The sequence below is a fragment of the Lagopus leucura genome, unplaced genomic scaffold (genome assembly GCF_019238085.1).
Source record: "Lagopus leucura isolate 7727_CA_CO unplaced genomic scaffold, USGS_WTPT01 Super-Scaffold_73, whole genome shotgun sequence".
Lineage (NCBI taxonomy): Eukaryota > Metazoa > Chordata > Aves > Galliformes > Phasianidae > Lagopus > Lagopus leucura.
This window is the reverse complement of record NW_024962252.1, coordinates 24,759,539-24,773,985: the sequence shown is the minus strand read 5'-3', so window position 1 is coordinate 24,773,985 and position 14,447 is coordinate 24,759,539. Positions and strand designations below refer to the sequence as shown.

The window sequence follows — 14,447 nt, the reverse complement described above, 5'->3', positions numbered from 1 at the left end:
TATGATTCTTTTGTTTTGTTAAAGATCCGTAAAGACCTTCAGGGATGCAGAAGCAGAAAAAGGAACTCTTTTTAAGTAACTTTCAGGAGCTCTGGAAAAGCACAGAGCCAAAACTTGAAGTTCTGAGTTCAGAGCTCTTAGGGAAGCTGGTTATTCATGTGTGAAGACCTGAGTGAGACTGGCTGCTCATTCTCTGCTAATGAAGAATATGTTCCCTGGCTGATTAATGCATCTGCCTGGTTTTGCTGAATAGTCCACTTCAGGAAAAGTTCTGAGAGATTTTTTTGTTTTCTCAGTTTCTCTATTCAGTTATCCTGCTGTTTGGGCTGAAAACAGAACACCATGTTCTAAAAGCAGTGCAGATGTTTGTTTTCAGAAATTTAGTAAATACTTAAGGCTTAAAAGCTAACTTCAGACCATGCTGTATAACCATTTCCCTGTGATAATAAAAATAAACCCAAAATAAACTAACCCAAAAGACCAACTTTTAGTTTTTTTATACTACAAATGTGATACATTTTCAAGTACCTGCGTAAAAGTAACATTTGTTATTTATTCAAGTCTAAAGAAAATTATACTAAAATGGAAACCTTGTGCAAGAAGAAATAAGAAGTCTTAAGGTACTCATATTTTGAGTGAAACTCAATGACTAAATAATACACAGAACGTAAGTGGGGTTATATTGAAGTCAAGGATCAGGTTGGAAGTACTTAGGATAGCTTTCATTTGTTGTTGCCTTTCCAAGTGTCTCACCTCCCCTCTCTGAATTGTTAAGGATTTGACACCTAATTCCATTGAGCAAATTGACTTCATATGTGAAGCTTAAGATGTACGTAGACTCTTTGTATTCTCAGAAACACTCCTGTGGGGAGTCGGTATGCTTTAACTTTCCCATAGACAAGTCCTGACTCGCTCAAATTGCTAGCTTTACCATGGTGGCTGTTACCTGTGAGCCAGAAGATTTAGATTTATGCATGGAGTTTAGAAGCTGAACAGAGAAATAGTAGAAAAGCAGAAGTCAACTCAAGCTGCCTTCTTGACTTTGAACATCTTTACAGAAGGGGCATGGGGGAGGAAGCCTGAATGCATGATGCTTTTAATATTACTAGCTTTGACAGTAGAAGGAGGAGTCAGGCAGTCTTGCTTTATTGTTTTTCAACAGCCCTAAGTGCTGTAAGGTCATTAGAGGTGTGACTAGCTTCTCACGTTATGAAACTCGATTCATTATGGGTAGGAGTTGTAAATAATGTGTTCTTCAGGTGTCCTTCCAGCTTTTTCTCTTGAATCCGATTCAATTTTTGTGTGAATGGAAAAGGAGCAAAGTTGGTTTCTGCTCTGTGGAATAGAACTTTCATCCATTGAATTCAAGTCCAGAATGGAAGAAAATAATACATAAGCCGTAGTGATTTTGTGCATGCTTTTAAAATGTAACTTGGTTAAAAAAAAAATTGTGTTTATCAATGGGCAAAGCACACTGTGCTCCCTCATCTCTAAAGGCATATTTATGTTCCAGGGCAAAACTATATAAATAAAGGGATCAAATTGGCTGCTTTGATAAAACTAAGATAAGAAATCCATGGGGGAAATAAAAAGATCAACATAATTAATACAGCTATGTCTGTCAGATACCAGCATTTATCTTGATTATATAGATTGCCTTTTTTGTTGCTAGTTTTGTTTTGGGTACTGGGTGAGATAGAGACATTCTAAAACTTTGGAGGTATTCAAGTTGGTGCCTGCTGCATGCCTTTTGAGTAAAAGAAGGCCTGTGACAATTTTCTTTATGTTCTGTTGAAATTTCCTACCATTTTGCATTCAGCAGCTTTATGTTTGATTTTGAATTGTTCTGATTCAAGGCAAACGAAGTAAGCAAAGTAAGGTGATCTTGACTCTGAGGTGTGTGGTTTTCAGATTTATGTTGTTACTAGCACTGACTCATAACAGTAGGAATGAGATTTAAAAAAAAAAACAAAACCAACAAAGTGAAGTTCAATTTCACTAGGTTGTTTTTAATATCCCAGTTTTCCATTCACATCTCAGCTTTCAAAACTGTCCTAACTTTCTTGCTGACAAACAAGAAGTGCAGAGTCCTGCAGCTGGGGACAACCAATTCCAGGCAGCAGGGCACACTGGGGTTACCCAGGTGGAAAGCAGCCTGGCAGAAAGGGATCCATGGGTCCTGATGGACACCAAGTTGAACGTGAGTCAGCAGTGTGTCCTTTCTGCTAAGAAGGCTTACAGTATTCTTGGCTACATTACGCAAAGTGTGACTTCATCAAAAAGAGGTGGTCCTTTCTCACTACTCAGCACTGGGGAGGCCATGACTGGAGTGCTATATTTGGTTTGGATGTAAGAAAGAGTTGTATTGGGAAGAGTCCAGCATGGGGCCGTGAAGCTGATGAAGGGACTGGAGTGCCTCTCCTCTAAGGGGAAGCTGAGAGAGCTGGGAGAAGACTCTCGTCAGTGTGTATAAATACCTGAAGTGGGACACAAAATTAAGAGCCAGGCTCTTTACTGTGGTGCTCAAGAGGCAGTGGCCACAAACCAGAACACAAGAGGTTCTGTCTAAACACTGGGGAACTTTCATTCACTATGATGTTGACCGCAGACTGCCTTGTGAAGTTTCCACCTGTTGTGGTTTGACCCAGCAGGACGCTCTGCACCACAAAATAGTTTCTCACTCCCCTCACTTCTGCTTGATGTATGGAATATCCCTTTGGCCAGTTTAAGTCAGCTGTCCAAATTCTGTTCCCTCCCAGTTCCTTGGATACTTTGCTGTCAATGGCCTTGGCTCTGTACAATGCTGCTTAGCTGCAACTATAAACATTGGTGTGTGTTACTAGTATTGTTTTTCTCCTAGAACCAAAACACAGCATTATACCAAATACTGAAGAAAACAGTTCTGTCCCAGCTGAAACTAAGGCACTGTCCTTGGTGATACTCAAAACCCAACTGGGCTCAGCCATGGACACCCTACTCTGGTGTCCCTACTTTTGAGCAAGGGTTTGGACCTGGTGTCTTCCAGAAGTCCCTTCCAACCTCAGACAAGTTGTGATTCTGTGACAGTTACAGGACTAAAACCTGCAAGCCAGTTCATTCTGTATTAATAAGCAACTGATAAACAATTCATAACAACTTAAATAATAACATTCTGTGGAAATGTGTGTTTTACGTGTTTGAATATCTGTAGTGTATGTAGCTTTCTGAGGCATTTTTTTTTTTTTTCTAATCAGGCAGCTCCAGTATTTACTAGGAAGAATCCTGATTTTCTTTTTTTTTTTATAACCAAAATGTCAATTAGGACTAAGTAGTGAAGTGTTATTCTGTGTTGTACACACAACAGCTGGTAACATCTGTGATTTATTTTTTTCTTACTAAGGATCAATCTTGTGCATGGGTACAAGAGGCATAGAGAGCTAAGATAATTTTAACTTCCTTGGTTGGCCAGGCATTGGGTGGTATTTATTTGTGTAGCATACACTTCACAGTGCCTTTCCAGTAAGCAAAAGCCAGCCAGTCTCTGCTGTGTAGCTTTGTTCTCGCATCAAACCCTTCTTTATTCTCTTGGTTGACACAATGTTCTCTTAAGTGTTCCTTGGATAAAGTTTATACTGTTGCCTTAGCTGGTTATGTACTGCAAGTGGCTCCCGTTGCAGCTGTTCAATTGCCTATAGGTTGTCCCTCTTCCTGTGATTGAATCATCACCTTTGCTCATGTTGACTCAATTGTGTGAAGCCAAGCAGAACCTAAGCAAAAGCAGAAAACTGCTAGTAGAGCTCAAATGAGAGTTACAGGAGTAACTGCTGTACAGGAGTTTCTAAAATCAGTCTTCCCTAAATACAGCAAAAATCAAGCTAAAGTGACTTAAGGACTATACAAAGGTGGTAAAGCCAGATACAAGTAACTACTCCTTTAAACTTAAGACATATAATTAGTACAAAGGTACTATTATTAACAGTTGGTAGCTTTTCTTACCTTGACTTGCACTGGAAAAATCAGTTTTACTGTTCTCTTGCATAAGATGTGGCTGTTTTTCTTTCATTTTTGCCTGTACTCTCAAGGAAAAAAGCAGTGGGTCCTCTGCTAACAAGGTGGGCAGGTGTCACACTGGAGCCATAAACATTTGGAATAAAATGTGTAAATACTTCCAGAGAAACGAGTTGAATCCCTTGGCAAAGTGAATGAGATTAAATGGACAGCTGTATTCAGGAAACTGAGGAGCAACGATAGATGCAGTGATAGATACAGGTTTATAATGCTGCTTTTTGCCCTGTAAAACTAATTTTTAGTTCACTTAGATTTATTTTTAAATGGTAATGCTTTTTTTTTTTTTTTTAAATATAAATTTTAGGCAATGCAAATTTTGAGACTTGGTTTTCTTATTTCCACTGTCACTGTGTGCTGCTCCTATTTTGCAGTAGGCTGATGTTACTGAACTGGGGACACTTCATCTGTTGAGATCCCCAGAGATCTGTGAACTTGTAGCAAGTTGCCTGTCACTGTTTGACAGCAACAAGAATATCAGCAGAAATATTGGCTTAAGCTCTGTTTATTTACTAATGGAGATTATTAAATTAATATATATATCTATCTTTGAAATCGATTTCTATTACATTCGTAGAGTTTTCCATAAATTCAGATGTTAGAAGTTAAATGCTTGGATGAGTTTGTTGTGTTTATGTTAAAGAATGCACTTGTTTTTAAACTTACTGGCAGAACATATCTACAAATTAAACTCTAGCTTACATTTTTTTCTGTTATGTGAGCTATGAATTGATTTGAAGGCATTGCTGTAAGCTGATTTCCAAGCAAGAATCGTCTTGTATTAGGAGCAAATAAAAGGTAACTTCTGAATAGGCTGAGGTTGCGGAAGATCACTTCATTGTTGTGACAAATACTTTTCTGACTTTGTTTTATTCTTTGTAGTGGGTGTGGGATGTCTTTTTACTGTAGGTTGATGTGTCGGAAGCAGAAACTGGATTTATCTTGTGACTGAGCTAATCTGGGTTTCCTGCTGTTTTGAAGTAGACTTTTGGCAAGGAGAAGCTTTGTTATAAAGCAAATGCAGCTGCATCTTGTTCTTGTAGAAGGGTGGGTTGAAGAGGTTATAGCAGAGCCTTAAGGCAGTAGTGGTCCATTGAGTTGGTGCTTCACTCTACAGCTAATGATCCTTCTCCTTCACAAAGCATCTTGAACAAGGAAAACTTCCTTGAATCCTTGGGCTACATATGCAGTAACCTAAATGTTTCAGGGCTGTTCTCATGGCCTGAAGCCAAAAGTCTTGGCAGTTATCCATACCACAAAGTGCTTTTGCTCCTATGTAGAGCAGCTGCTATCCAGTTTGAATGAAGTTTGACCTGTGCTGACTCATGAACTTCTGTCTCATTTGCCTGGGCCAAGTCAGGCAATGCAAGAGGCTTGTAGACAGTTGATGCTAGAGGTTATTGAGTGCCCAGACCAGCGCCCCGGTCCTGCTTCCTTCACTAGTACGGGTGTTGCCTTGGTCCAGTGTAAGGAATGCCTAACCAGACTAATAATGACAGTAGCAGCTACCTGTCTTGGAAGTGATAGGTCTTTGTTTTCATGCATGATGCTGTGGATATTGCTGGGCATTTATTTTTTATTTTTTACTTCTTGCATATTGCTGGTCACACTTGTATGAAATATAAAATATTTTATGCCATTTTTGCCATTTTTTTCTTTGCTCTGATAACGGTATGGGGAACTGTTTGGCTAATGTGTGTGTGTGTGTGTATCCATGCATTCAAACAGTATACTCTGTTGCTTTATCGTTGTGTGAATAGCAGTTTAAAATTGGAAATGCTGATGTTTATTTTGAATGAAGATTTCCATTTTGTTACAACAGAGGTTTCTGGACCTCCCTGGCTTATAACTTGGGGAAAAAAAAAATAACCCAAGTTCTCTGAACAAAGTTCTGTTAGTCAGAATCAGAACTTTCCATGAGAATTTGCTAAGTTTGTTCATCTTTGGATTTTGTTTGCTTGTTTTGCTGTGGTTATTCTATTTCTATTTTAATTTTTTTTTTTACCATAGTAAGTAGTAATATTATTCAAAACAAGAGTTGTCTTGTAAAGGTTGAGTAAGTGATTGTAATTGTCTAAAAACATGTTGTCCTGTAGAAGACTTGAATGTTTGCTGGTCTGCAGTTAATAGCTTTGTGGATACTTGTGTCTTTGCGGATACTTGTGCATCTTAAATTTGAGGTAGTTTTCTCCTCTGTAGAAGCTGTTTTGGTCCTCTTGGATACCATTCTAGGTATAAAATAAGAAGCATACATTTGGGCAATTAAAATTGGGGGTTTGATGTATCATATCTTCATGCTCTGCCTTGCACTTTAATACTTTTTCGAATGTTTGTATCATAGGCTGCTTTTGTGTTATATTTTTCTCCAGTGATGGTAAATGGAGAGAATTACTGTAGTAAGGTGTTCATGTGGTGCAGTGCTGCAGTGAACTTTCTCTTCTGCAGGTGTGTTTTGGCTTATGAACCCAATATAAATATCTTTTCCTTTTTCTTTCCCCATTTGGTAGTGGATACCCTATTCTCAAGAAAACTGAATGGAAAATACAGACTTGAGCGCCTTGTTCCAACTGCAGTCTACCAACATATGAAGATGCATAAACGAATTTTAGGACACTTATCTTCTGTATACTGTGTAACTTTTGATCGGACTGGAAGGCGAATATTTACTGTGAGTATAAATATTTTTTGTCTAATTTTTTAGAGTATAGATAGCACAGTTGCCCAAACCTGAGTGTGCTGACATCTATTAGTACCAGATGAATGCTTTGCTGCTGTTACTTTCAGATGAATTTTCATAACGGTGCCAGTTTACATGTTAAGATAATTCAGCATATTGAATGTGCTGGTGACTGCTGATCCATGCAGTTCAGTCAGAAAACTGCAGTTATTTTCCATGAAATTACCTTGTGCAGATTCTTTCTTCTTCTGGACTTCTCTAGGAAAGGCATAGAGAAAAGAACAGACTGCTATCAGGGAATTTTAGAAGTCAGGGTAGGTAATCGTTTTGTAGTTAGATTATTTTAGCCTTTTTTCTGTAATTTTTATTATCTTTTAAATTACTATTAACAGTCTGGTAGATTTATACAGCATGTTGATGATAGAAGGCTGAAAATTAGCAGTGTTTTATAACAAATGTTGGTTTATGAGGAATTGTGATCTGTGAGATCCCAGGAACTGATTTTTATAGGAATGTTATCAGTATTTATAGCTAATTTCACTGTGTTGCTTTGGTGGGTTGGTTTATTTTTGCTCTTTTTGTTCTTTACTCTGAGGGTGTCTGAAATCAGTACTGAAATTGCAAGTTTCTTAAAGAATGGGAATTAGGAAAAATGATACACATCAGTATAATTGGATTCCTTAGTAAGGAGTCAACTTCAGTAAAGCCAAGGATCATATAAATGCACACCTTGTGTCAATCTGGAATGCTCTGGCGGCATTTATTGCTTTCTCACAATTACTGGATTCCTGTGGTGCATTTGTGGATCTGGGAGCTTGTTTGCACTCTTTGGAATGCCAAGACAGATAACTTGAGCACTGCAGGTGGAAGTGCAGTTTGGTTTGACGCTGCAGTTCAAACTTCTCACATGCTTTTAACGTGGTTGTGAATACAGTTTGCCCTTCTGCCCACCTACAATTTATTTAATTCATTGTGTGGAAAAATGTATAGCTGCGGGGCCTGTGGCACTTATAGAAGTACAGGCAGACTTCTGTTTGTTTACTTGTTCATAGTAGAGATTTTCTTAATATTTCTTTAGCTTTCATTGACAAGCTAAAGTCCCTCAGCAGTCATAGGCATTAAATTCTTACCATGTCCTCTAGTTTGTGCATGATTCACCTGTCAGAAAAAGTGTTGCTCTGATGTTGTGGGCTTATTTTATATGTGACAAGGCAGAATGGGTTAGGGATTTTGTGTGCAAGCATAAAAATCCCCAGTGTTCGTCCTATTCAGCTCTACGTAGAAACTTCTGTTTGTGCTTCACTGAAGTGCCTGGAACTCCCTGTTAAGGTCTTATGATTCATCATTTTCTTAATTCCCATGTTCCTTAAATCTGTTGTCTTTGAGGGACTTACTAAAGTTCCCTTGAGTGCATCTGTAATGAAGAGTAGAGTTACACATTCCCTTGTGTTTTGCAGTGTGACTTTAAAGTGGCTAGAGAGACATTTCTCTTGACTATAACAACAGTTTATTTCTAAAAGAAAAGTAGAAGAGCCTGGAATAAAATGAGGGGAGCAGTTGTGCTTATGTAACCCCTGAGCTCTGCTGGCAGTCCTTTGCTGAGAGATAAAATGGTGTCCAAGGTATAATTGCTTTAAAAAGATCTTGGGTTCAGATCGAAATTATTTCAAACCGGTGTTGAATAAAGTGCCCATAGAAAGTAATTGTAGCTGATGGATTTTCCTCTGTGGGGCTGGATCAAAATCTTTTACCTCAGTGTTATTGGATAAATCCAGTGTTCTTTGGGTAGATGTTTAAATGTCTGTTGGCAAACAGAATACCGAAGTGTTCTACTCCATACTGCAGTAAAATCCAAGTTCTAGTTGCTGTGGTGATGCAATTTGTTGATAAAGTTGGCATATATCATTGAATTTATAAACAAAAGGAAGACAGATTTCATTCTAGACATGTCTGTTACCAGCATATAAATTTGTGTGTATCAATAGGGAATTGTTCTTGCTCTGATCTTTACTCTGTAACCTCCAACATTTAGTGCAACATTAGCTAGGTAAGAGATTGTTTTAGTTTTATGATTGGTTGTAGAAGCTGCATTTTCCTTTCCTCTGAAGGACTGAAAGCCTCCACGTTTAAGTTCTATTTATGTGCTGCTTCAAATTAAAAGAAAGAAAAAGTGATCTCAGCACATTTTTGAGTCATACTGTTCTGAGAGATGTTATCTTTGTTAGGAAGAAGATGCTCTTGGTTTACCTAACGACGGTGAAAACAGGACGCAAAGCAGTTTTCCTGCTAGCTAGTAGGTCATGCACTGACTGGTCCTATTTACCTTATGTTAAAGATTTCACAAGAGATTTCTAAAGATCAGCCTCTAAGATGTTTTTAATTTTTTTCTTCTGAATATACAAAAATATTCCCAGTATACAAACCTGATGTTTTCTGTTTTCAAATTAACTGCAATGAATACAGCTTTACTTGCAAAGACACAACTGAAGGAACTGTCAGCCTTCAGTGAATGAAACCTTACTATTGGAGGCCGTTTTGGATCTCTTGGAACCACTTGCTAGCGATAGGGACAGGCATTGCCTTCTCTGGTTCTTGTACTGCTTGATCCTTCCAAGTCAGAAAGTTGCCAGTGTTATTTCCCTCATCTTTATCTTCCTGTCTCCACTGAGATCCTCTTTCTAGGGAATAATAATAAGCAGAGGAGAGTAATAACCTGTGGTTGGAAAGAGACCGATCTGTATGGTTTTTGGCAGTTTCACTGCAGCCCACAAGTCTCTGTAATGGTAGGAAAGTAAACCAGTTTTACTCCATACCTTGGTAATGCTGTCATCAGTTCTCTGTAGGGGCTGAGCCTGTTCTAGGATTTGTTTTTGACAAATGCTTTTAATAGCCACATAATTTGTAGTAGTTGCAGACATAACCTTGGAAACAGAAGCTGTGGTGTAAGCTGATGCCCTTGCTGGTAGAACTGGAATAGTATTTTAAGAGTTGTGAATTATCCCATTCAATTCAGACAGAATCTTATGGATTTATTTGAGCTCTAATATTACTATCTTGCCAAGATGCTACGGAATTTATAACTTACCGTAGTTATTTTTCTTGCTGAGACTTGCTAACAGTTTAATTTTCCTCTACAGGGGAGAGGTACAGCACATGCCTCTATAGCTGTCCTGGAGCCAGCTGGTAGGAAGCAGTCTGATTTTATGCTGATCTGCTTTCCTCAGTTTGCTATTAAATAGACCTCTGAGGTTTCTCCAGGTGGCATTAGGTCCTAAAGCTAGCATTCTTTTTCTCTGTTTCTTTGCTTTTTTTTTCCACCCTTGTTTCAGACTCTTCTACGTCTCTCTTTATCTATGCACAGATTTCTCTCCATCAATTACATTCGGCAAGCAGCTTTTTAGGGGTCTTGTAATGCAAGGTTTAGTTTATTGGGTTGTCTTTTATTTGTTTACTTATTTTCTTTGAACAATCTGTTCATCCAGTGGAATGGCTGCAAGCTGCAAGTGAATAGCTTATTCATAATGTTGATCCTTACGATGTGAGAACTGCAGAAGCATGTTTTATGTGATATGTACAGTGCTGTAGAGAGTGTTACTTGTGCAGCTCCAAGAAAAATGGGATTGGTGGTTTGAGACTTCTACACTGTGATGCGAGTAATTAATGTTAATGGATTGGCTCTGTTCTCATGCATTTATTGCTTTGCGTAAGAGATTAATCCACTTGTGAGTGTTTTCCATCCCCAATCTCCTGGAGTGTTTGGAGGTTTTGACTTCCTTTGGAAGTTTTGGGATCCCTATTCTCTTCTTGCTTCAAGTCTCTGTTTTGTGGCTGAAAGTATTATTTATCATATCTTTCATATGAATTTCACTCACTCCACCCCTTTTTATCTCTTCTGTGTTTAGGTTGGGTTTTTTTTTGGTTCTAACCAGACTTCTAAGACAAATATGCAAGCCTTTTCATGCTCAAAATCTTACAGTGTAATCAGTGTAGAACAGATTGACCTCATAATACTTTTCAGATCATTGTTGCATTAAGTAGGTAATGTTATTGGCCAAATTTTAGTTAAACATTCTCAGGCCCAAGGAGCTGTCAGAAAAACCCTCTTGTAATAAAAATCTGAAGCAAAAGTATATTTCACTTTCTGTTAAGGGCTCTTGTCATTTATAAAACTTGTAGTACGACAGTACTTGAAAAGAACAATATAAACTTCTGAAGAATGTTTAGGACTGGAAGATATTGGTGCACTGATGACTCTTACTTTGGGAGCATGAGAATTTTTAATTAAATGATTGGGCTCGATTTGGAATTTGAAACCTTCTTAGTTGAGTAATGTGGGTGCTTTATAGCCAGCTTGTATGTTCATTTTAAGGAAGCAAAGGGACTAAAACAATCTGCTTAAAACTTACAGCTTAGAGGAAAAAATGCTGCCCTTTTTTCTTTTAACTCTTATTTGTAAGCTCTAAACAGCAAGTTTAGAGCCTGTTAAATTGTGCATTGGGTAAGTCTGAACATACGAACTACTGAGCGCATTTCCCAGTTATTTTTCTACTCTTTCAATCTTCAGTAACTTAATGTGAATAAATCAGGTGATAAGTAAAACTAGCCTGAGTAAATATATTCAGTACGAGTGAGATTTGGAGCTTTTTCAAAAGCATTAAACGCTCACAACTGCACTTAAATTCACTTAAGCAGCTGCAACAGTATTTAAGAGATCCTTGGGTCTTCTTTCTTCTTGTAGAAGTTCTTAACTGGGGAGTTCCTGATTCTACCTGTAGACTAAAAAATTTTCCTGAAAGCGGTGTACTTTCTTTCCATGCAGATATTTGAGATGAATTCAATGCTGCAATAATGGTAGATCAAAAGTGTAGTAGGTTCATTCACTGGATCTTAACTCAGTGGGTCTGAATCAAAAGAAAGGAAAAGTGATGTGGAGGAAAGTGATTGTTTCAAGGGTTTGATATAGAGGAAGAGATAAAATTAACAAGATTTAAACAATTCAGCACTTGGCTTTCAAGGCCGTGCAATCTGAACATGATGAAGCAAAAACCAAAAACTGCAGATATTTGTTACGATTTGTGAGGTAAAATTTGAAGAAGTTGAGGTAATTCAGAAGGTATTTTGAGATTCAAGGCAAATAATTGGATTAATATATACTTCTGCTACTGCATTGTGGGTAAAATGTCCATTGAGGTCCTACTTCAGGCAAAACTCAGAGAAGTTACAGAAGTTACATTCTGCTTGCTACTGGAATACGTGGTTATTTATTTATTTATTTTAATTTTTTAATGGTAATACACTAATGATGATGATATTGGAAAAACTGAAAGTAAATGCTCAAAAAAACTGTTGTGGCTCTGTTCAAAATTTTGGAAAATGATACCTGCTAGTAAAGTGTTCTAACGTGCCTTAGGTGTGGAGTGTAAAGGTAAAGGAAAGATTGAGTCACTGTGCAGATTTATCAACGGAGAGTGTTAGTTTTATTTTTGTTGTTGTTTTCAGTGGTTCCTGTTATAGCTGCTATCGGTAAGGAGGAGAAAAGTTTAGGCTAAAATAAAGTACAAACTAACGGAGTAACTTCTCTTACAACAGTTTACTTAGGGTTTTGGCAATTTCAAGCTCAGGAATATTGGTATTTCTGAAGCTTGGCTTTCTGAGGTAATTTCTTCTGAATTACGGAGCTTCAAGAAGGAATGGAAACGCAAGTCCTAGTGCATACAATATGCATGCAGACAGAGGGGGATGGAGATGTTTGCCCTCAGACTTTGTGTCTGCTTCAGACCTTTGTTCTGCATGCTTGTCTAAGCCAACTTTTTTCTCACGTAAAACCTGATGAGACGTACCCAACAGCTGGAAGGCAGGGATTAATGTGATACTGATGTTTGCTTTGCACAGGATTTTTATTGCATGTTCTTTGTTCCTAAAGTCCTGCTCTGCTTCCCTTGTTGTGTCTTCAGAACAGCTGTTTTGAAAAGCAGCATCTCATCACATAAGATTTCCTTAAGATGCAGAGCAAGATTTTTAGATTAAGGGAATAGTTATCAGAATCATTTTTCTGCTCAAAAAATCTAATGCTCGATACCTTGAGTTTTGTTTAATTGAACTGTACAATAGAAACAGCTAATGATTTCTGCCTTATTTCTAGGGATCAGATGATTGCCTTGTAAAAATCTGGGCAACAGATGATGGCAGGTTGTTGGCTACCCTGAGAGGGCATGCAGCTGAAATATCTGATATGGCGGTGAACTACGAGAACACCATGATAGCTGCTGGAAGCTGTGATAAAATGATCCGAGTTTGGTGCCTTCGAACTTGTGCACCCTTAGCAGTTCTGCAGGGCCACAGTGCATCTATAACATCATTGCAGGTAGGTTTTCACTTTGCAAAGTCACCTAAGTAGCAACGTGCATTTTTTGACTGAAAGAGAAACCACTTGAGAACATTCTAAATAATAATGTCTATGGAGCAACTAAGCTGTGAAAGAAGAAGAAATTTTCATGGTACTTGTTGCAAAAATGACACATTTATTGTCACAGTATCTGATCCTAGCAAAATGCCAGGCATAATCTACTTGTGGGAGGGAAAAATAAAAAAGAAACTTTTTAAAAAATTGCATGATGCATGTGGACAGTTCTGTTATGAAGTATGATTGCTTTGCAGACTGTGATTTTGAGTACCAATATATTGAGTAAAAACTGCAGTCAGTGCTGAACAGTTTGCTCTGCTTCCTGTCTGGAGTTGCTTGCTATTGTACAGTTTGGGCTGTGGGGAAGGAGAAGCCAGAGTGCTTTTCATGCAAGCCAGAAAGGTTGTTCTGAAGGGAGAAAGTTATTCTAAGAAGCACTGTGTTGTTGGAGTACTGACCTCTTCTTTTTTTTCCCACCCCTTCTCCCAGTTCTCTCCACTATGCAGTGGCTCAAAGAGATACTTATCTTCAACCGGGGCAGATGGAACAATATGCTTTTGGCTGTGGGATGCTGGCACCCTTAAAATAAAGTTAGTTGTTATTTTATTTATTGCTATTTCTTTGTTTGTGATTAAGAATGATATACAAATGTTGTAGAAAGGTCTTGTCACTGGTTGTTTTGCTGTCTGTGCAATAGTTGGATTGATCCTTTTCTGGGGGTTGCTATAACTTGCTTGCTTGTCTTTTAAGGACTAAGTTAAAAACATAAGTAATCACTGAGGGTTTTTGTACGGTTAAATCAATATACAACCACTTTTTTCTGTGGCTCTGTTAATAAAGCAACATGATGTCAAAGTTGGCTTTTTTGTTCTATGAAAAATTCCTGAAAGTTTTGACAAAATGTGCTACAAGATGATTGCAATTTAGACTTGAGAATCTAAGGTTTAGTGGGAGGAGGCAATGTCCTAGCAAGAAATTAGGATGGAGTTAATTTTCGTTTGTTTGTCTGTCATTTTCTTCTCTCTAAAACCTGTTTTTAGTTGCTCTTTATGTAGCATGGTAAGGAGGGTGTCACTCATGGGCTGTGTATTGGTGGATGAAGTTGACTCTGAAGTTTCTGCCTTCAAAGGATAAGATATGAAAAGTCTTGCCAGAGCCCTCAATTTGTTTTTTATTATGAGTATTAAAAATAACTTCAGTGGCTTTCAAATGCTTTTTCTCCTTCTTAATTGCAAAACATCTGGAGCGTAAAATTAGAAATAGTTAATAATCACTGATAATTCAGTTTTGAGCAAGAATCTCTTCCTTTTTCCTAATTAGAGA

The 14,447-nt window shown here is 37.9% G+C and overlaps 1 protein-coding gene across 1 annotated transcript in view; it reads left to right on the top strand.

Moving 5' to 3' along the window:
* LOC122183081 (pleckstrin homology domain interacting protein) overlaps positions 1-14,447 on the top strand; it is a 107,124-nt gene that overhangs the window by 13,591 nt on the left and 79,086 nt on the right. Inside the window, 3 exon segments of the mRNA XM_042876841.1 lie at positions 6,552-6,712; positions 12,864-13,085; positions 13,614-13,714. Of these exon segments, the coding sequence (XP_042732775.1) occupies positions 6,552-6,712; positions 12,864-13,085; positions 13,614-13,714 (484 nt within the window).